This window comes from Anastrepha ludens, chromosome X (assembly GCF_028408465.1).
Source record: "Anastrepha ludens isolate Willacy chromosome X, idAnaLude1.1, whole genome shotgun sequence".
In the NCBI taxonomy this organism is placed as follows: Eukaryota; Metazoa; Arthropoda; class Insecta; order Diptera; family Tephritidae; genus Anastrepha; species Anastrepha ludens.
In genome coordinates, this window is record NC_071503.1 from 89,732,278 (window position 1) to 89,749,766 (window position 17,489).

Consider the following 17,489-nt stretch of genomic DNA (forward strand, 5'->3'; position numbering starts at 1 on the left):
CTCTTCAACTTTTTAATTACCTATATATTATATTTCAACTATAATACTGAATTCCGTGAATAAAGAACTAAATATATTATCTTACATGTATGATACTCGTACGTACATTTTTTTTTCTGAGCTGACAGCAGAACAATGCTTATTAATATACACATGTACATACAACCGCACACACAGGCCACTCACTTTATTTCTCTAAATGCGTATGTCGTCCAAAGCTAAAATTCTATGCCTAGCGACTACAAGAACAAAATGCATTAATAAGCGCAGCCATAGCGGCCATGATGCTGAACAGTCTAAAATAGTCGCTGCGCTGAACAGTTTCAAATATTGTACAGCACAACAAAAAAAGTCATTGATAAGTTCGAGGTCATTTTTATGAGGGGCAAAATACTTTCATTCATAAAACAAACAGCCAGTATGCCATTTTTTTCAACGATGACAAATATTTACATCTAAGATGAACTTATCAAATCAAAATAGTGAGGACTGGTATATTTCTTAAAGAAATATTTGCCAATATTTGCTGAATCTTCAATTTTTATGATGTCGAATTGTCGCGGCTCAGTATATTTGTTTGCAACCACATATGTATGTAAATATGTCTTCTAGATCGACAACCGCAGCTGCTGTTCGTCAAGTGCGCCCATGAACGTACGGTAAAATACAGAAGACAGCAACAACTAGCTTATAAAAAAAGTTCTGTCCCGGACCTTTCGATACTAGGAGAAAATTTCGAAACAATTATTTTATGTTCTCTGATAGTAGGTAAATAGTTAATTAGTATGTATATTACCTTACGTATGTAGTTCTCTAATTGATAAAAACTGCACAAAAATGTATGTATATATATAGCTGAAAAGTTAGAAACTTACACTGAAATCAGAGTGCGACTTATGCTGAAAACAGTGAAGACCGCACGGAATCCCTTACCGCATGGCCTTACCGTGCACAAAAATTCACCCCCGAGAACAACTGCGTTCTTTTAATTACATACATATTTACACAATACATCGGTTTGTGTGTGTATGTGTTTGGTTGTATCTACAGAATGTTGCCATTGATATTTTTGCTTACACACTTTTTCTCACATCCGCGTTATCAGTTACAATTTTTCATTGTTTAATAAACCAAAGCCAAAAACCAACAAATGCAAATAGTTCATTTATCTATAATTAACATTATTCAACAGTATTTTTAAGCTATTTTAACAAAAATTATCATTTTTCTAAGATTATTTTGTAAATGATTTCGAAATGTTGGCAACACTGTGTGGTGAGAGAGCAATCAGCTGGGTCGGAATTACGGAATTTTTTTAATAATCGTGAAATAAAATCTACGGTACTACGATACGGAAGGAAGGAACTTTTCGTTTACATGGGGTTCTCATTAGTTTGATCGAAACAGCTGAGTCGGAATTGCGTTTACGGGCTTCACTGTTTTCAGCATTATTTGGAGGTTACATTCAACATTTGGATGAAGCCCAAAGTGCCAAATATTTAATATTGAAGAGTCTGTGAGCTGTGCCTACGGATGAGTGCTGGATTTTTTGAGAAATATTTTTTGCAGCACGCATTATATATCCATACATACATTTATACAGCATATACTATATATATGCGCATATGTGTATAAATTCACATATTTAAATTTGCACATGTCATCTTCCTGTGAGCCTAGTAATGAAACAATTCTCTATGAAGGATTTGATTTGGTTGAAGGGACAACAAAGTTTTAACAGAAGATGCCTTAAGAGACATAATTATAATGTATGTATATATTTTTGATTGATTTGCTCTTTCTAACTCACTATTAAACTTAGGATATTTGTTTTTTTACGATAAAGTGCCTGTAGCTAGCCTACAGAGTTACCATTCTTTCTTCTTTCTAACAAACGAACTTTACTCAACTGCCGTTTAATTTGACCAGTTGAGGGTATTTCTGTTAACTTTTAGGGAAAAATATGTCTGTGGTGACTCATGCGCCCAAAACGAGTACCCCTCAAAATTCCATGCGTTCCCGTTATTGGGACTTCTCTATGCATTAACGGTTTCTGAATTGCGGTGGGCAGTGATGCGAACAAGGAAGTTTCGCGAACAGAATGGCAACAAAAGCGAACGAGATGCTAAAACAAACACATGAATAAGCCTTGATGGCTAGCGCAAAAAGGGAGACAGACCAAGCCTTCTGAGTCTACCGCTAGATGGGCTAGACGAAGAGGACCGGTGACATTAGAGCTGCCAGATCAAGAAATTGCGATAGTTATTAAGCACATACATGTAAGCAGAGGTGCGTGCGCATGGGGTATTCAGTTGGAAGTAGAACTTGTAACCGAATAAATGAACAGTAATAGAGTGCTTCAATCTTAAGTGAATGTGTAAAGTAAAGCGTTGGAAATAAAGTAAAGCATTAATTTGTGACTTTCATTTGGCAATCTAGTGATCGAACTTAGAGCAGTTATTGTAAGAGATTTATTTGAATTTTAACGCCAGAAAATTCGTAACACTATTGTTTTTAATGTTACCATAAAAATGCTAATTTGGAATGGCAACCCCGAAAATACGCTCAAGCAAATAGACCCAGGACTCACTTTATTACACACCAAGAGCCTGTCAAGCTCACATCTAGGGTGCCTGTCCAAAAAATAGGAAGCAGAAGTGTGTTTTAATAAAAAAATTAATTATATTTTTATTCAAACAAATATAACTCAATATTTGATTACATTTTCTTAAAAATAAGATTAAACCGATCAGTAAATCTTGCTTACTTCGTAAGCATTACTTACAAGCGAGTGATCGAATTCAGAGAAATTATTGTAAGAGAACTATTTTCATTATCAGATTGTCAGATAACAGTCACAAATTAATGGCAACACACTTGCTTCACATATATTTGAACTAAAGCGTTTTTCAGTAAGAGCGCTTCAACGGTTTGACTTTTTTAACTAATTTTTTTTTTATTATCGAGTTTGAACATATACATTTAAGTATGAAATTCGATTTCTTTTGCGTGACCACCGCGTGCACGTTTTACGAAGTCCAATCGTTGAACCCAATTTTCGACCACTCTTTTGCATAAATCGGCCGAAATTCCAGCAATTTCGCGTTCAATATTGGCTCTGAGCTCACAAATCGTCGCGTGGTGCAATTTGGTGCGTGCGTTTTAGTAAATTTAAAATTTTATAAAAATTTTATGAAAATTGTTCCTAATTTCTTGTGTTGAAACTAATTTTAGGCGAGAATGCATAGAGCGTACAATATTGATATACATATATACCTTCTGCTCAAATATGAACGAGACTAATTTAATAAAACACAAACGGTTAATTATTGCTCAATTTTTATTTTATCTCCTTCAAAGTAATCACCATTGGAGGCGATACACATATTCCAACGTTTTTTCCAATCATCATAGCATTTCTGGAAGGCCGATTTCGGTATGGATTTGAGTTCCTTCTTCGAATTCTCTTTTATGACTTCGATTGTCTCAAAATGTTTTCCACGGAGCGGCAACTTGAGCTTGGGAAACAGGAAAAAGTCACATGGAGCCATATCAGGTGAATACGGTGCTTGCGGAACGATATTAACATGGCGAGCATTTCCTTAGCGACAGTTTTGCGTTGTTCTTTTTGAAGAAAATTCAACAATTTTGGAACAAGACGCGCGGACACTCGTCTCATGCCCAAGACATCATGAATAATAGTATGAACGGATCCATTTGATATGCTCAGCTCACTAACTATCTCTGTTTCGGTCACACGGCGATTTTCAAGCACAATTTTCTTTACTTTTCTGATGTTTTCGTCGTTTACTGATGTTGCTGGACGACGTTCATGAGGTAAGTTTTCAACCGATGTACGGCCCTCTTTGAATGATTTGTACCACTGGAAAACACGTGCACGCGATAGAGCAGAGTCTCCATAGGTTGTCTGCAACATTTTTAAGGCGTCTGAAGCCGAAATTTTGTTGGAATAACAAAATTTCAAACAAATTCTTTGAATTTCCATCGTTTAGTTCGAAAAACACACAGCAGGGGCTCCTCAGGGATCAGTCCTGGATCCACTGCTATGGAACTTAATGTATGATGGGGTTCTGAGAATGGATATGCCCCCGAGAACTAAAGTCATTAGATTCGTGGATGACATCGCGGTGGTAATGGTGGCAAAGCAAATGCACGAAATTCAGAGGATCGCCAGCGAATCCGTAAGCTTGATCAAAGCTTGGCTAAGGTCTATGAAGTTGGAATTAGCTGAGTATAAGACCGATGTAGTCCTAACAAGCAGCAGAAAGATAGTAGAAACTATAAATGAAAATGTTGGGACTGTAACTATTAGTTCAAAACCCGGTATTAAATACCTAGGAGTGATTATTGGCAGGCGTTTAAACCTCAAAACGCATCTGGAATATGTTGCGAAGAAGGCATCGAGTGTGCAGTCCTATCTGTCGCGAATAATGCCAAACAACGCCGGACCTAGCCACAGCAAAAGACTACTATATATATAGCAGGGTAGTCACCTCGGTTCTCTAATATGCCGCACAGAAAACAAACTATGTGACATAACACTCTGAAATTTGCCATGTGGGCTTATAACAGTCCTACCATCCAACAAAAATTTTATTTTTGCAATATGTCATCCGCGGACCGTTTTATTGATAAAGTCTCGTTCATATTTGAGCAGAAGGTATAATATAAATATATATACTATGCTACTTATATTTGTACAAAAGTTCAATTGCAGCTTGAATTCTTATAGTGTTACATATGTTTTTTTCCGAGATGACGCCCGTGAAGAGGGAACTCTCATGAGTACTGCTATACCGGCAGATCAGTATGCATGACTTGTAGCCTCACAGCTACACCTACGTACTAAACCCCTCTCCACTCTTCCCGCGGAACAGTCCAAAAAAGGTATTACCTCACGGGGCTGGTTGGCACATAGGCTGCTAGTTATTTCTTCTACGAACCTCCGCGTGTCTTAAATCATTGCGGATATGTTTTACATGCGCGCAGACTCGCTTCCAGTTATCACCCGATTTCAGCATAAAATCTATAATGTTCTCTCCGTATAATATGCTGCGGGTTGCGGGAGCATAGCGTGATCAGCGTCTTCTTCCCTCTCCTTGCAGATTGAGCAGTTTGTGAAATATAATGGCCGAATCTATGAAGGTATTTTCGAAACACCCCGTGCCCTGAAAGGAATTGAATTAGATGGAAGTTTGTTTCCCCATTGTTCTTTTCTAACCACGTCGTAAGAATTTGAGCACATGCGTCAATCTACCTTTCGGTGATCTGTTCCACTGGTCTTGCCAGCGGGCGATCGAACGACGTCTTTCTTCTTCTGTAATATTTTTACGACTTGATCTACTGTCGGGCTTGGATAGCCTCAAATACACTCTTTGCATTTCTTTCACCAAAATGTCTACGGGGACCAGACCGGCTATAACGAGGAAGGAACGTCCGAAATTGTACGGAAGCCGCAAATAGTCCGCAGAGCGCTTAGCCGATAGACGGCTATCCGTTTTTTTGTGTAACTATTTATGTTCAGTGCGTCAGCCCAGATCGGTGCGGCATATAAGAGAACCGAGGTGACTACCCTGCTATATATATAGTAGTCTTTTGCTGTGGCTAGGTCCGGCGTTGTTTGGCATTATTCGCGACAGATGGGACTGCACACTCGATGCCTTCTTCGCAACATATTCCAGATGCGTTTTGAGGTTTAAACGCCTGCCAATAATCACTCCTAGGTATTTCATAGCGGGTTTTGAACTAATAGTTACAGTCCCAACATTTTCATTTATAGTTTCTACTATCTTTCTGCTGCTTGTTAGGACTACATCGGCCTTATACTCAGCTAATTCCAACTTCATAGACCTTAGCCAAGCTTTGATCAAGCTTACGGATTCGCTGGCGATCCTCTGAATTTCGTGGATTTGCTTTGCCACCATTACCACCGCGATGTCATCCACGAATCTAATGACTTTAGTTCTCGGGGGCATATCCATTCTCAGAACCCCATAATACATTAAGTTCCATTGCAGTGGACCCAGAACTGATCCCAGAGGAACCCCTGCAGTCGCGATATACTCCACAGCGCCCTTGTCGCTTTTAAGCCGCAGTTTAGGGTCCGTGAAATAGCTCTTAATTATTCGGATAATATAACTAGGCCACCCTATTTTTGCGAGGGTTTCCAGAATACGTTGCCAGCTAACTGTGTTAAAAGCGTTTCTAAAGACCAGAGTTACCACAGCCCAGTACTCTTTTTTCCCGCCGCGCCATCTCTTACCTTCAATGGCTCCTGATGCCAAATCTACAACGCATTTGATGGCATTCACTATTGAGCGGGATTTCCTGAAACCAAATCTTTCGCCTTTATCTTCAGCGAAAGATGACAATCTGTCGCAAATAATACTCTTGAGAATTTTTCCCATTGTGTCTAAGAAGACTCGGGTTCGCCGGGCTTTTTGCTGCCCTTGGGTAAAAGCAAAAGGTTTTGCTTCTTCCACCTCTTTGAGAAAGTAACTTCCTTAAGGCAGGCAAAGATATGATTTCAGATCTTTGAAGGAAAAGAGTAGTAACAATTTTGCGCAGCCTTATTGAGCAAGTAATTTGGAGTGTGTACACGCTTTTCGCTTTGTATAATACCACCCGGTATCAACCATTCGATTGCCCAGGCGTTGAAATCACCCGCTAAGATTTAAGGCAATTTCCCACTAGCTTCCAATACAATGTTTGGAAGAAGCTGTTCGTAGTGCACTGTTGTCAGAATGGGTCTTGCGTAGCAACTGATGAAGGTTAGGGTGTCCGTTATTTACCAATTTGATTATTTTTCTTGCGACGCCCCCTATACTTTTAGTTTTCCGTCTAAGAAAAATTATCAGATCAAAATCAGCTCTTAATATTCAGAATAAACCTTGCCCCAAACACGATATATTTCCAATTTACATAACATGGGATTTTGCTACTTTTTGGAATAAACTTTTTTTTCTCTAGTATGCTAATTTACAGCTACACATATTCAGATGGCAATTTTAACTCTCTGCAAAAAATATCTCGCACAATTTTTCGATAAATTGACTCCTTTAAAAGTTAATCGAAGTTAAAGTTGAACTGTGTGTAAATTTCAGACTTTTTCACTTTTGCAGCAAAGTTATTACTGTTATAGCAAAATTCTGACGTTTATGTAAAAAAATGATCAATTTCTATGGTATGAAGATGAAAGATGAAAAAATCCATAAGTCGAATCAAATTCATACCACCTAAGAATGCCCGATTTATTTTTGTAAACATGTTTTAGTTAAATTTTTTTTGTACTCGCTTACAATCTGGATTATATATTGTTTCTCATCTTCACTTTTTGCTAAAACGTTAACATATTCTTCCGACAATTTTACAGCTCTTTCTGCATTGTCATTGACTACTCTTAAATTCCTTACAATTTCTAAACCTCTCAAATATTCAGGATCTTCTAATCATTTACTGCTGTCTGATTGAAGAAAGCTGGTATTAATATCAAATCTTTCAAAAAATGTTAAAGAATTTTCGTTTATAAAGTAATCAATGTCTTTATTTATGAACCATTTGAAATCATCGGAATAAAATATGAAGCGTTTAGGAGCATCAAACTGATTGTCATCGCTCAATTTTAATGCTTCTACCATTTTTTGTTTTAAACTATAAGATAAACTTTTATCGAAAAGTGCTAGAGCCCCTGTTTCAGGACTTAAGTACCATAGATGATTCCGAAATTTTCTGAAAACTGCATCGGACAGATTTCTATCGATCGTTCTATATTGGTAAACAGATTTGATGAAATCAAGGTCTTGATTCGGTGTAGCTGCAGCTAGCGGTGCAGAGTACCAAAATGGAATATACACAAAAACGACGAACAATGCTATGTCCTGAAAGCTTTGTTCATCTGCTACGCTTAACTTGAAACTGTCTCGAAAATATACATTTTTAAGCAATAAAGTGCTTTGGACATCCATCGAGCGTGATGGAATGCCCCCGGTTTATAAAATTTGATTTCTTTGATATTCATTGTGCCTAAAAATATTTTACTTAGCTCTAATAATTCTCGATAATCATCGCGAGGTAGCGTAGTATTCAAGTATTCAACAATTTTCGAATTTATTTCTGGTATTTTTTCTTTTAAGACGTTTCTCAATTTATTTTTTTGTATAGATTTATAGTTGCTTTTGTCAATAGAAGGCCACTGACTTTGGGAGCGTCGCAAGAAAAATAATCCAATTGGTAAATGACGGACACCCTAATGTGCAAGAAAAAACCAAACCAGAAATGCTTGTAAAAATAATTGAAAAAGACGTTTTATAGCAATGGACAAAAATTGATGAATTTTTTCAGAAATATTAGTTGATTAGATACTGTAAATGGAAAAATGTTTGAATAATTTTTACTTGGCTCTGGTCCCTTGATTATTTTTTTATATAAACGTGAGAAGCTTACTACAACAAAAATAATTTTGCTGCAAAAGTGAAAAAGTCTGAAATTTACACACAGTTCAACTTTAACTTCGATTAACTTTTAAAGGAGTCAATTTATCGAAAAATTGTGCGAGATATTTTTTGCAGAGAGTTAAAATTGCCATCAGAATATTTGTTTTTCATAGCTGAAAATTAACATACTACAGAAAAAAAAGTTTGTTCCAAAAAGTAGCAAAATCCCATGTTATGTAAATGGGAAATATATCGTGTTTGGGGCAAGGTTTATTCTGAATATTAAGAGCTGATTTTGATCTGATAATTTTTCTTAGACGGAAAACTAAAAGTTTAGGGGGCGTCGCAAGAAAAATAATCAAATTGGTAAATAACGGACACCCTAATGAAGGTGATTCCATTTATTTCAGATCGTACGAACCCTTCACTACCACTATGGTTTTCTTGGACAGCGAGCCGTCCACAAAGCCAGATGGCGCGCAGTTTTTGATGTCGGAGGCCCATGTGCTGTGGTTTTCAGAGCTCACTTTTAATGGCAATATTTTCTCTAATATCTTCTCTTTGTGATACTAGGTCTTGGGCGGCCTCATGCTGAAAACAGTCACCGATGTATCGTAGTCTCTTATCGCAGCCCCTAGAGAGCACAAAATTGAACAAACTCATCCCGTAGAGAAACACTGTGTTCTTTTAGTTAAATATTTACACAATACATCGGTTTGTGTGTGTATGTGTTTGGCTTTTGCCATTGATATTTTTGCTTACAAATTTTTTCACACATCTGCGTTATCAGTTAAAATTTTTCATTGTTTAATAAATCAAAGCCAACAACAAATGCAAATAATTCATTTATCTATAGTTAACATTATTCAACGTTGTTTTTAAGTTATTTTAACAAAAATAAAAATTTTTGCAAATTTATTTTGTAAATGATTTCGAAGTTTACTGTTTGGCAACACTGTGTGGTGAGAGAGCAATCCTGAGAGGAATTTTCTAAAATCCTACAATGAAATCTACGATACTACGATACCGAAGGGAAGTAATTTTTCATTTACATGGGGTTCTCATTAGTTTGATCGTAATAGCTGACAGGGGACTGCGTGTACGTCGGTCACTTATGCTGAAAACATTGAATGACGTACGCAGTCCCTTACCGCAGCCCCTAACGAGCACAAAAACTCATGACTTAGAGAACAACTGTGTTCTTTTAGTTACATATTTACACAATACATCAGTTTCAGTGTTGCCAGTCTATTACAATTGTAATAGATCTATTACATTTGTTCTCAGTTTATTACGCTATTATTACGTTCTCAGTTTACCACGCTATTACTTTTCCGAATCTTTCTGTTTTTATATCTTTACCGCACTCTTCTGCAGCCGCCGAACGAATATTTTCTCAATTAACATTGTTAAAAACGAAACAAAGAAATAGACTACAAATAAAAACAATTGATAGTATATTGCATGCGAAATAACTTTTGCACGATGAGACACATGATGGTAATTGTTATTCATGCAAACCAAGTGCTTCATTGCTTAAAAGAAAGCCACTTTACGAATAACTTACTAACGTAGGACAACTATCTAATCAAAAAATTCGATCTCAAAATAATATATAAAATATATATATATATTGTATATAAATATATATTTATTTCTACATATATTTATGTATGTTCAACGGTTATTAAAAAATATATAATGCTCTAAAAATTCGCTTCAAATTATTTGTTTTGTTTTCATTACATATTTTGATTAAGTTTAACTGTGAATGACGAATACGTATTTAAACCTAAGCGCCTGATAGAACTCTATGAGCCGCCACTTATTGCGCATGTAAAAATTTCAACTTTCTCCGCTAGAGTACACCCTATTACGGAGTACAGCAATCTATTACTTTTTTCATCATCGCTTTAGTCCGCTGCTGCGATTGGTTCTGGCAACACTGATCAGTTTGTGTGTGTATGTGTTTGGTTGTATCTAAACAATGTTGCCATTGCTATTTTGCTTACACACTTTTTCACAGATCCGCGTTATCAGTAACAATATTTCATTGTTTAATAAACCAAAGCCAAAAACCAACAAATGCAAAAAGTTCATTTATCTATAACTAGCAACCCGCCCGGCTTTGCACGGGTATAAAATATATACCCTATGTCACTCACTGAAAAAATGATTAAAATCGATCCAGTAGTTTTGGCTTATTCATTACTGCCCGTGGCCCGCACGCGTTAAATTTGGAGTAAAACAATACCCCTTTCTTTATAGCACGAAGATTTCCTGCTATCTTTGGAATATCTAAATTCATACCCTACACTTTTATATATTTACTTATTGCATTTTTACATATGTATTTATTTTATTTTTACAACAATTAATATATTACAGAATGTCTTTATATAAAACTTTCATAGCTTTCTTGTCATTAGACAATGCAAACATGTTTTCTCTAGAGGTTACTCTTGAAAGAGCGACATACAGTTGGCCATGTGAAAAACAGTCAAATCTAAGCCTGCAACGTTGAAGGTTTGACCCTGAGATTTATTAATGGTCATTGCAAAAGATGTCTTTACCGGAAATTGTAAGCGTTTAAATTGTAATGGTAGATCCGATGGTATCAGAGGGATTCGGGGAATCAATACATCTTCTCCGGTACCACATCCTGTGAGTATTGTGCACTCTATTATGAACGTTTTCAGTGATTTTACCAGCAAACGCGTGCCATTGCAAAGTTTAGGTGGATTTAGGTTTCTTAATAAAATAACAGGACAACCTATTTTCAGCTCCATTTTGTGAGGAGGGAGTCCAGACGGGTTCAAAGAATTTAAAAATTCTGTAGGAAAATGAACAGCTTCTTCCAAATCGAGAACAGTATCGACCGAGTAGTATATTTTCGTCGGTGCATCAATCTTTGAAATAATCAAGTTATTTACTTTATCTACTTGTTCGTTAGTTGGTGACAGACTTTCTTTAAACCAAGATATTGTCTTATAGCTTATGTTATCAATGTCAGGATAGACATTGTTGACTAACTCTTGGATGTAGTCTATCAAAACACAAAGGTTTTCTAGGTTAATCCTTCCCTCACTTTGTGTTAATTCTCCATTGCCAACTTTTAGCAGCATATCTGGAAATAGCCTGTTCTCACGTGAAGATGACGAAACCCTCATATTAGTTTTAAGCTCTAATTTATTGACATGCGACCAAAGGTGGCATCTTTTTAGCGAAGCATTTATTTCGTCAGCACGTGTTCCTCGAGTCACAACTGGTAGGATTTGACGGAAATCTCCTGAGAACAGAATTGTACATCCACCCATAGGTGAATTTTTGTTGCGCAAATCGCGGATTGTCCTATCCAGTGCTTCCACAGACGTCTTGTTTGACATGGTAGCTTCGTCCCAGACTATTAATGAGCAGTCACGCATCAATTTTCCTGTATTGCTCTGTTTAGAAACGCTACAGACGCTGTTATCATCATCGGTGGCGATTTTCAGCGGGAGCTGGAATGTAGAGTGTGCGGTTCGGCCCCCTTCCAAAAGAGTAGCGGCAATGCCGGATGACGCAACAGCTAACGCAATTTTTTCGGTAGATCTCACTTTTTTAAAAAGCAGATTGATTAAAAATGTTTTTCTTGTGCCTCCTGGGGCATCAAGGAAAAACAATTTCCCTTCATTGTTATCAATTGTTGATAGTAATGCAGTGAAAACTTTTTTCTGATCGAGGTTTAATCGTGGCTCATCTTGAGCTATATTTTGTAAAAGTCTCGTTTGATCGTATGATGTTTCTCTTGTGTATTCGGCACTGTTAGTTAAATCAGAGTTAGTAGTATTAGCTGGCATCGGCAGCCCAAAATCCTTCATCGTTTTACCCGAAATAATTGCACTATTTTGTTTAATTTAAATAATTCTTTGTGAAATATGTTTTGGTCATATTGTACATCAACAGAGTTTAACTCTTGCCGTCGCCGAATCAGAATATCACTGGCCATATTTTCTTGAAATTTCTTAATGATGTAGCTGAACTACAAACAGCTGCTTCTGATAATGTATTTTCCCAGTGAGAATCGTCTTCCCAGAGGCCCATAGCTTTGCATGCTGATTGATAAGTATTGTAAACAACACCTTGTAAAGTTCTTAGATGAGCAAAGGATGTCGGACCTTTTACAATATGAAGTAACATTCTCAGATAAAAGCATTCGATTTGTTGGGATGAATCACAATCGAGCGATTCGTAAATACATACATACATACGTCACCATACGATGTAATTCAACATTAATGAGGTGTGGTGAGATTATCGCTTAACGCCTGTTGCTTCATTCGTCTGACAGCGAACAAACACACAAACAGCTTTTTTTGGAAAAAGAGCCGCTTTTGTTTAAACAATTTTGGTTAAATAACAAATAAATCAATTTTTTTTTTTTGATGCAGAACGAAAGTAAATATTTCAAAGTTAAACTTCAAGAAAGCTTCATTTTATTTGGTTGATTCGTTTATGATTTATGACCGTGAAAACAGAAAAATTATGTTTTTTTGCCACATTTTGACCGATTGCCACGCCCCCTTTATATATTTCTTCACATTATACTTATATAAACCTTCCTCTTCAATCAATCTATCTTTAAACAAAAACCGCATCAAAATCCGTTGCGTAGTTTTAAAGATTTAAGCATTCAAGGGGACATAGGGACAGAAAAAGCGACTTTGTTTTATAATATGTAGTGATTAACATTATTCAACAGTGTTTTTAAGTCATTTGAATAAAAATTATAATATTTCTTAGTTTATTTTGTAAATGATTTCGAAATGTTTAAATATCATGAAATAAAATCTACGATAGTACGATACGGAAGGAAGGAGTTTTTCATTTACATGGGGTTCTTATTATATTACGTTTCCACCGCAGCCGGAGTTTGGGTTCTCTGCCGCTATCGTGTTCTTAGCGCAAACACCAAACAAAACACCTGTCAAATCCCATACAAAATTAAAACACAACCCCATACCTAAGCCCACTTTTCAAAGCGTGTTTTGTTGGGTTTGCATCTAATTTAATTATTAAGTGGTGGCAATGTTGCTCATTTTCCTCATTTATTATTGCATTCTTATCGAAACATGGCAACAATGATTGCAATTTGTCAATATGACATTTGATTGACGTTTAATATTTTTCTTGTGGTAAGCGTAAGTGGTGCGCGCAAAATATAAAATTAAAGTTCTTGATTTGGAGTTGGCGTTTTAGCTCTTAAGCTGGCCAAATAAGTCTACAATCTTTCCTCAGGAATACTGAATCAACTCGTTGCGGATAGTATAACAGGTATTTCTTTTATTTATATATGTAATTTTATTTGTATTTACATCTAATTTTATTAATATAATATTAAGCTGGCCAAATAAGTCTTCAATCTTTCCTCAGGAATACTGAATCAACTCGTTGCGGATAGTATAACAGGTATTTCTTTTATTTATATATGTAATTTTATTTGTATTTACATCTAATTTTATTAATATAATATTAAGCTGGACAAATAAGTCTTCAATCTTTCCTCAGGAATACTGAATCAACTTGATTTTAATGGAAAACATTAAAAAATCTAAAACTATTTGGCTTCCTTCCGCGGACGAAGCATTCCTAGATATATGGGGTGAGAAGGCAGCTGAATTGCGAGGTCCACGCAAGAACTCACACATATATGCGGAGATGGCTCAGTCGCTGGGAGTGCTTGGACATGAGGTCCGTCCAGTTGACGTTAAATATAAAATTCACAATTTCACAATGAAATATAGGTAAGGCATATAATATATTATTTCATTAAAGTAATTTTGTTACAGCCTCAAAATTTCCTTTGCAGAAAATGCAAAGCAGAGCAGGGGACAGGATGTTCTCCTGTTTCTTGGAAGCACTATCGGAGGGTTCATCAAATAATAGGAAGGGATAGAGTAAATAATGTTGATGCGGTCGTTGTTGATAGTATAACAGGTATTTCTTTTATTTATATATGTAATTTTATTTGTATTTACATCTAATTGTATAATGTTAATTTCTATTTATATATGTAGGCATGCCTGATTCGGTTGCTTCGCCAGCTCCACCAAATTCGCCGATATCACCTTCATGCTCCTCATTTTCAGCTGCTCCGTCTGCTTCGTTTTCATTTTCGCCACCATCGTCTCCAGCACTGAACGAAGCTTCCGCACCTGCAGCAAAAACAAAAAATGCGAAAGTAAGTGAATTAAACGAAACTATTAAATCTTGTATGACGGAAAACAATAAATTAACTGCTGAGTTAATTGAAATCGAGAAAAAAAAGGTTGCTGCTATTGAGTTATTGACAAAAAGTGTGGTTAGTTTCTTGGAGAGAAATTAATTAAGTAAAACTTATAATTATAAATCCTTTGAAATATTGTTTGTGAAAGTGCTTAAAAATTAATATGTGAAATGATATTTAAGTTTTAATGAATTGTGCCTTTTAAAGTTGCACTATGTGCCTACTACTATCTTTTTTCAAAAATGAATAAAATGTTATTTTATAAAATTATGTATTAGAAATTTTATTGTTCTGGTGAAAAGTTGTTTTTCAAATTCAATCAATTGGACTCTTTGTGGATTTTGTAGGTCGAAATATTTAAATAAATATTTGGTTTGAAGATAAAATTGTTTAAACCAAATAACCTTTTTAACCAATAAATTATGGTTAATTTAATAAAACATACGGGAGAATCTAGATCAAAAAAGTTATATTACTCACTGAAATATTCCTTTAACGCATTTCTTATCGATTCTCCTTCAGATCGGTCAACTGCATTGGTGCCGTATTGAATATTGCGCCTGGAATCGCGATGCATTTCCACTCGCCAATTTTCCAAAATTAAATCCTTCTCAGCAATCAAAAAATTATGTAAAACACATGCACATGAAATAACTGTGTTTACATTTTTGATGTGGTTATCCACGCCTTTTCCAATTCTCCTAAATCTAAAATAGAACCTGTATTACCAATTTTTAAAAATATTAGAATCTCTAAGTTGTATTTACCGGGCTTTTAAATGGCCAAAAGCATTTTCCACAACACGCCGGCACTTAGACAATCTATAGTTGAATTTTTTTGGTTCGGGTGTATTGGTCACACTATGCGGATATGGCTTCATTAAATGCTGAGAGAGACGAAAAGCAGAGTCCCCTATAATATGGACTGGTATTTTTGTGGATCCATACAGCAAGCTCAATTCATCAAGAAGTGCACAACTTTGCAACTCGCGCTTTAGCGATGATTTTTCAAAAATTCCGGAGTCGTTGCATCTTCCAGGACTGCCGCAATGTATATAAACAAATCTATATTTTGCGTCTACCAAAGCCAATAGTACTACGGAATACCACCCTTTGTAGTTGTAGTAATCAATGGCTTCTTCCTTTCTTGGATGAATTTCAATATGACATCCATCTGTATAATAAAGATGCTTTTGATTAAACGTTATTTTTATCGCATTACTTATAAACCTACCTATTGCTCAATTTGCGCCCTTGTCAGTGGAAAATTTTTCAAATATATTGGAGCCAAAGATGTCCCAACTTCATTGCAAAACTCGATGAGTATTTTGCAAACAGTTGCTTTGCCTACTCCAAACAAATGTCCAATTGATCTGTATTCACTAGAAGATCCTAGTGCATACAGAGCAATTGCCACGCGCTTTTTTAGTGAAATCGGGTTTCGATAGTTCGTTTTTCTTTTGGCTATTTTTTCAAGTTTGCTGCACAATTTTTCAAAGCAGGATCTTTCCATTCGGAAATTATCTTTGAAAAACTTGTCCCCATTACTCTGGCAGTCTACTTCCCAAAAGGTACTGGAATGTTCCTAAAATATACATGTACATTATACACAAATAATGTATGATAAATCTGTTTACCATACCAAAGACCATACACTTTGCGAACGCATTAAATTGGCAGTAACGCTTAAAATTATTTTATTTTCCCTTAACCTTTTTTTTAAATAATATGTGACCAACTCACTATCAATTATTTTAAAATAAAATGATAAAATCAACATAAAAAATTGAATTTTATGCACCATTTTATAATTTTATCAATTTTTATAATTTTTATTTCACAATGTCAACAAAAGACAGTTCAAACACAATTTCTCCCAAACTTCTGGTGGAAACAGTTGACAGTTCTCCCAAACACAACTCCTGCAAACACGGTGTTTGCTTTTGGTGGAAACGTAATATTAGTTTGATCGTAACAGCTGCCAGGGGACTACGTTTACGTCGTTCACTGTTTTCAGCATTAATAGTGTATACTTAAGCTGTCATTAGCTTAAAACATGGTTACGCTTTCGACACTTTGTACTATTAAAAGTATAGAATAAATAAGATACATTTTTAATTAAGATATGTCTTCACGTATGGGATTATCCAATTAATAGAAAATGTACGAAATAAGTAATGTAGCCGTGAAGTTAGATATTAACTTAAAAAAAATGAAAATTGAAACTGATTTTTTTTTGTCTCTAGTGTGTCTGTGTTTAAATATACATTTTGTTTAAAAACAACAAATTCGAGCGTTTTTAGCAAATCGACTGCTATTTGCGCCGGCGCAGAACTTGCTTGGCTGCGTCGCACAGTGTCGTCTGAGCGGGCACAAATAAATAATTTTGGTTTCCAAAGAGAGAGTTCGAAGAAGTACACCGCTTTTGTGACCCGCGATGGTATTTATGAGTTCGACAGAGCACCGTTTGGGTTCTGTAATTCACCGGCTATGTTTTTACGTTTCGTCAACCACATCTTTCGTAATTTGATTAGAGAAAATGTTATGCAAATGTACATGGATGACGTTATAGTGCCCTCGAAGAATGAAAAAGAAGGTATAGAGAAGTTGAAGAAAGTATTAAGTTTGGCTGAACAATATGGTCTTCATATTAAATGGCAAAATTTTTAAAGCACGATGTAGTTTATTAAGGATTATTAATAAAAAACGGTTGTGTTTCACCTGATGCAGAGAAATGTGTTGCCATACGAAAGTTCCCAGTGCCTAAAAACG

The 17,489-nt window shown here is 35.7% G+C and overlaps 1 protein-coding gene across 1 annotated transcript; it reads right to left on the reverse strand.

Annotated features, from left to right (window-relative positions):
* Nucleotides 1-14,434: 14,434 nt before the first annotated feature.
* On the reverse strand, nucleotides 14,435-16,464 carry LOC128869607 (uncharacterized). Its single transcript, XM_054112180.1, has 4 exons — nucleotides 15,952-16,464; nucleotides 15,486-15,891; nucleotides 15,199-15,425; nucleotides 14,435-14,647 (listed from the first exon to the last, which is right to left on the reverse strand). Exons 2-4 carry the CDS (start codon nucleotides 15,596-15,598, stop codon nucleotides 14,487-14,489), a joined length of 501 nt encoding a protein of 166 aa, XP_053968155.1. The 5' UTR covers nucleotides 15,599-15,891; nucleotides 15,952-16,464; the 3' UTR covers nucleotides 14,435-14,486.
* Nucleotides 16,465-17,489: the final 1,025 nt, after the last annotated feature.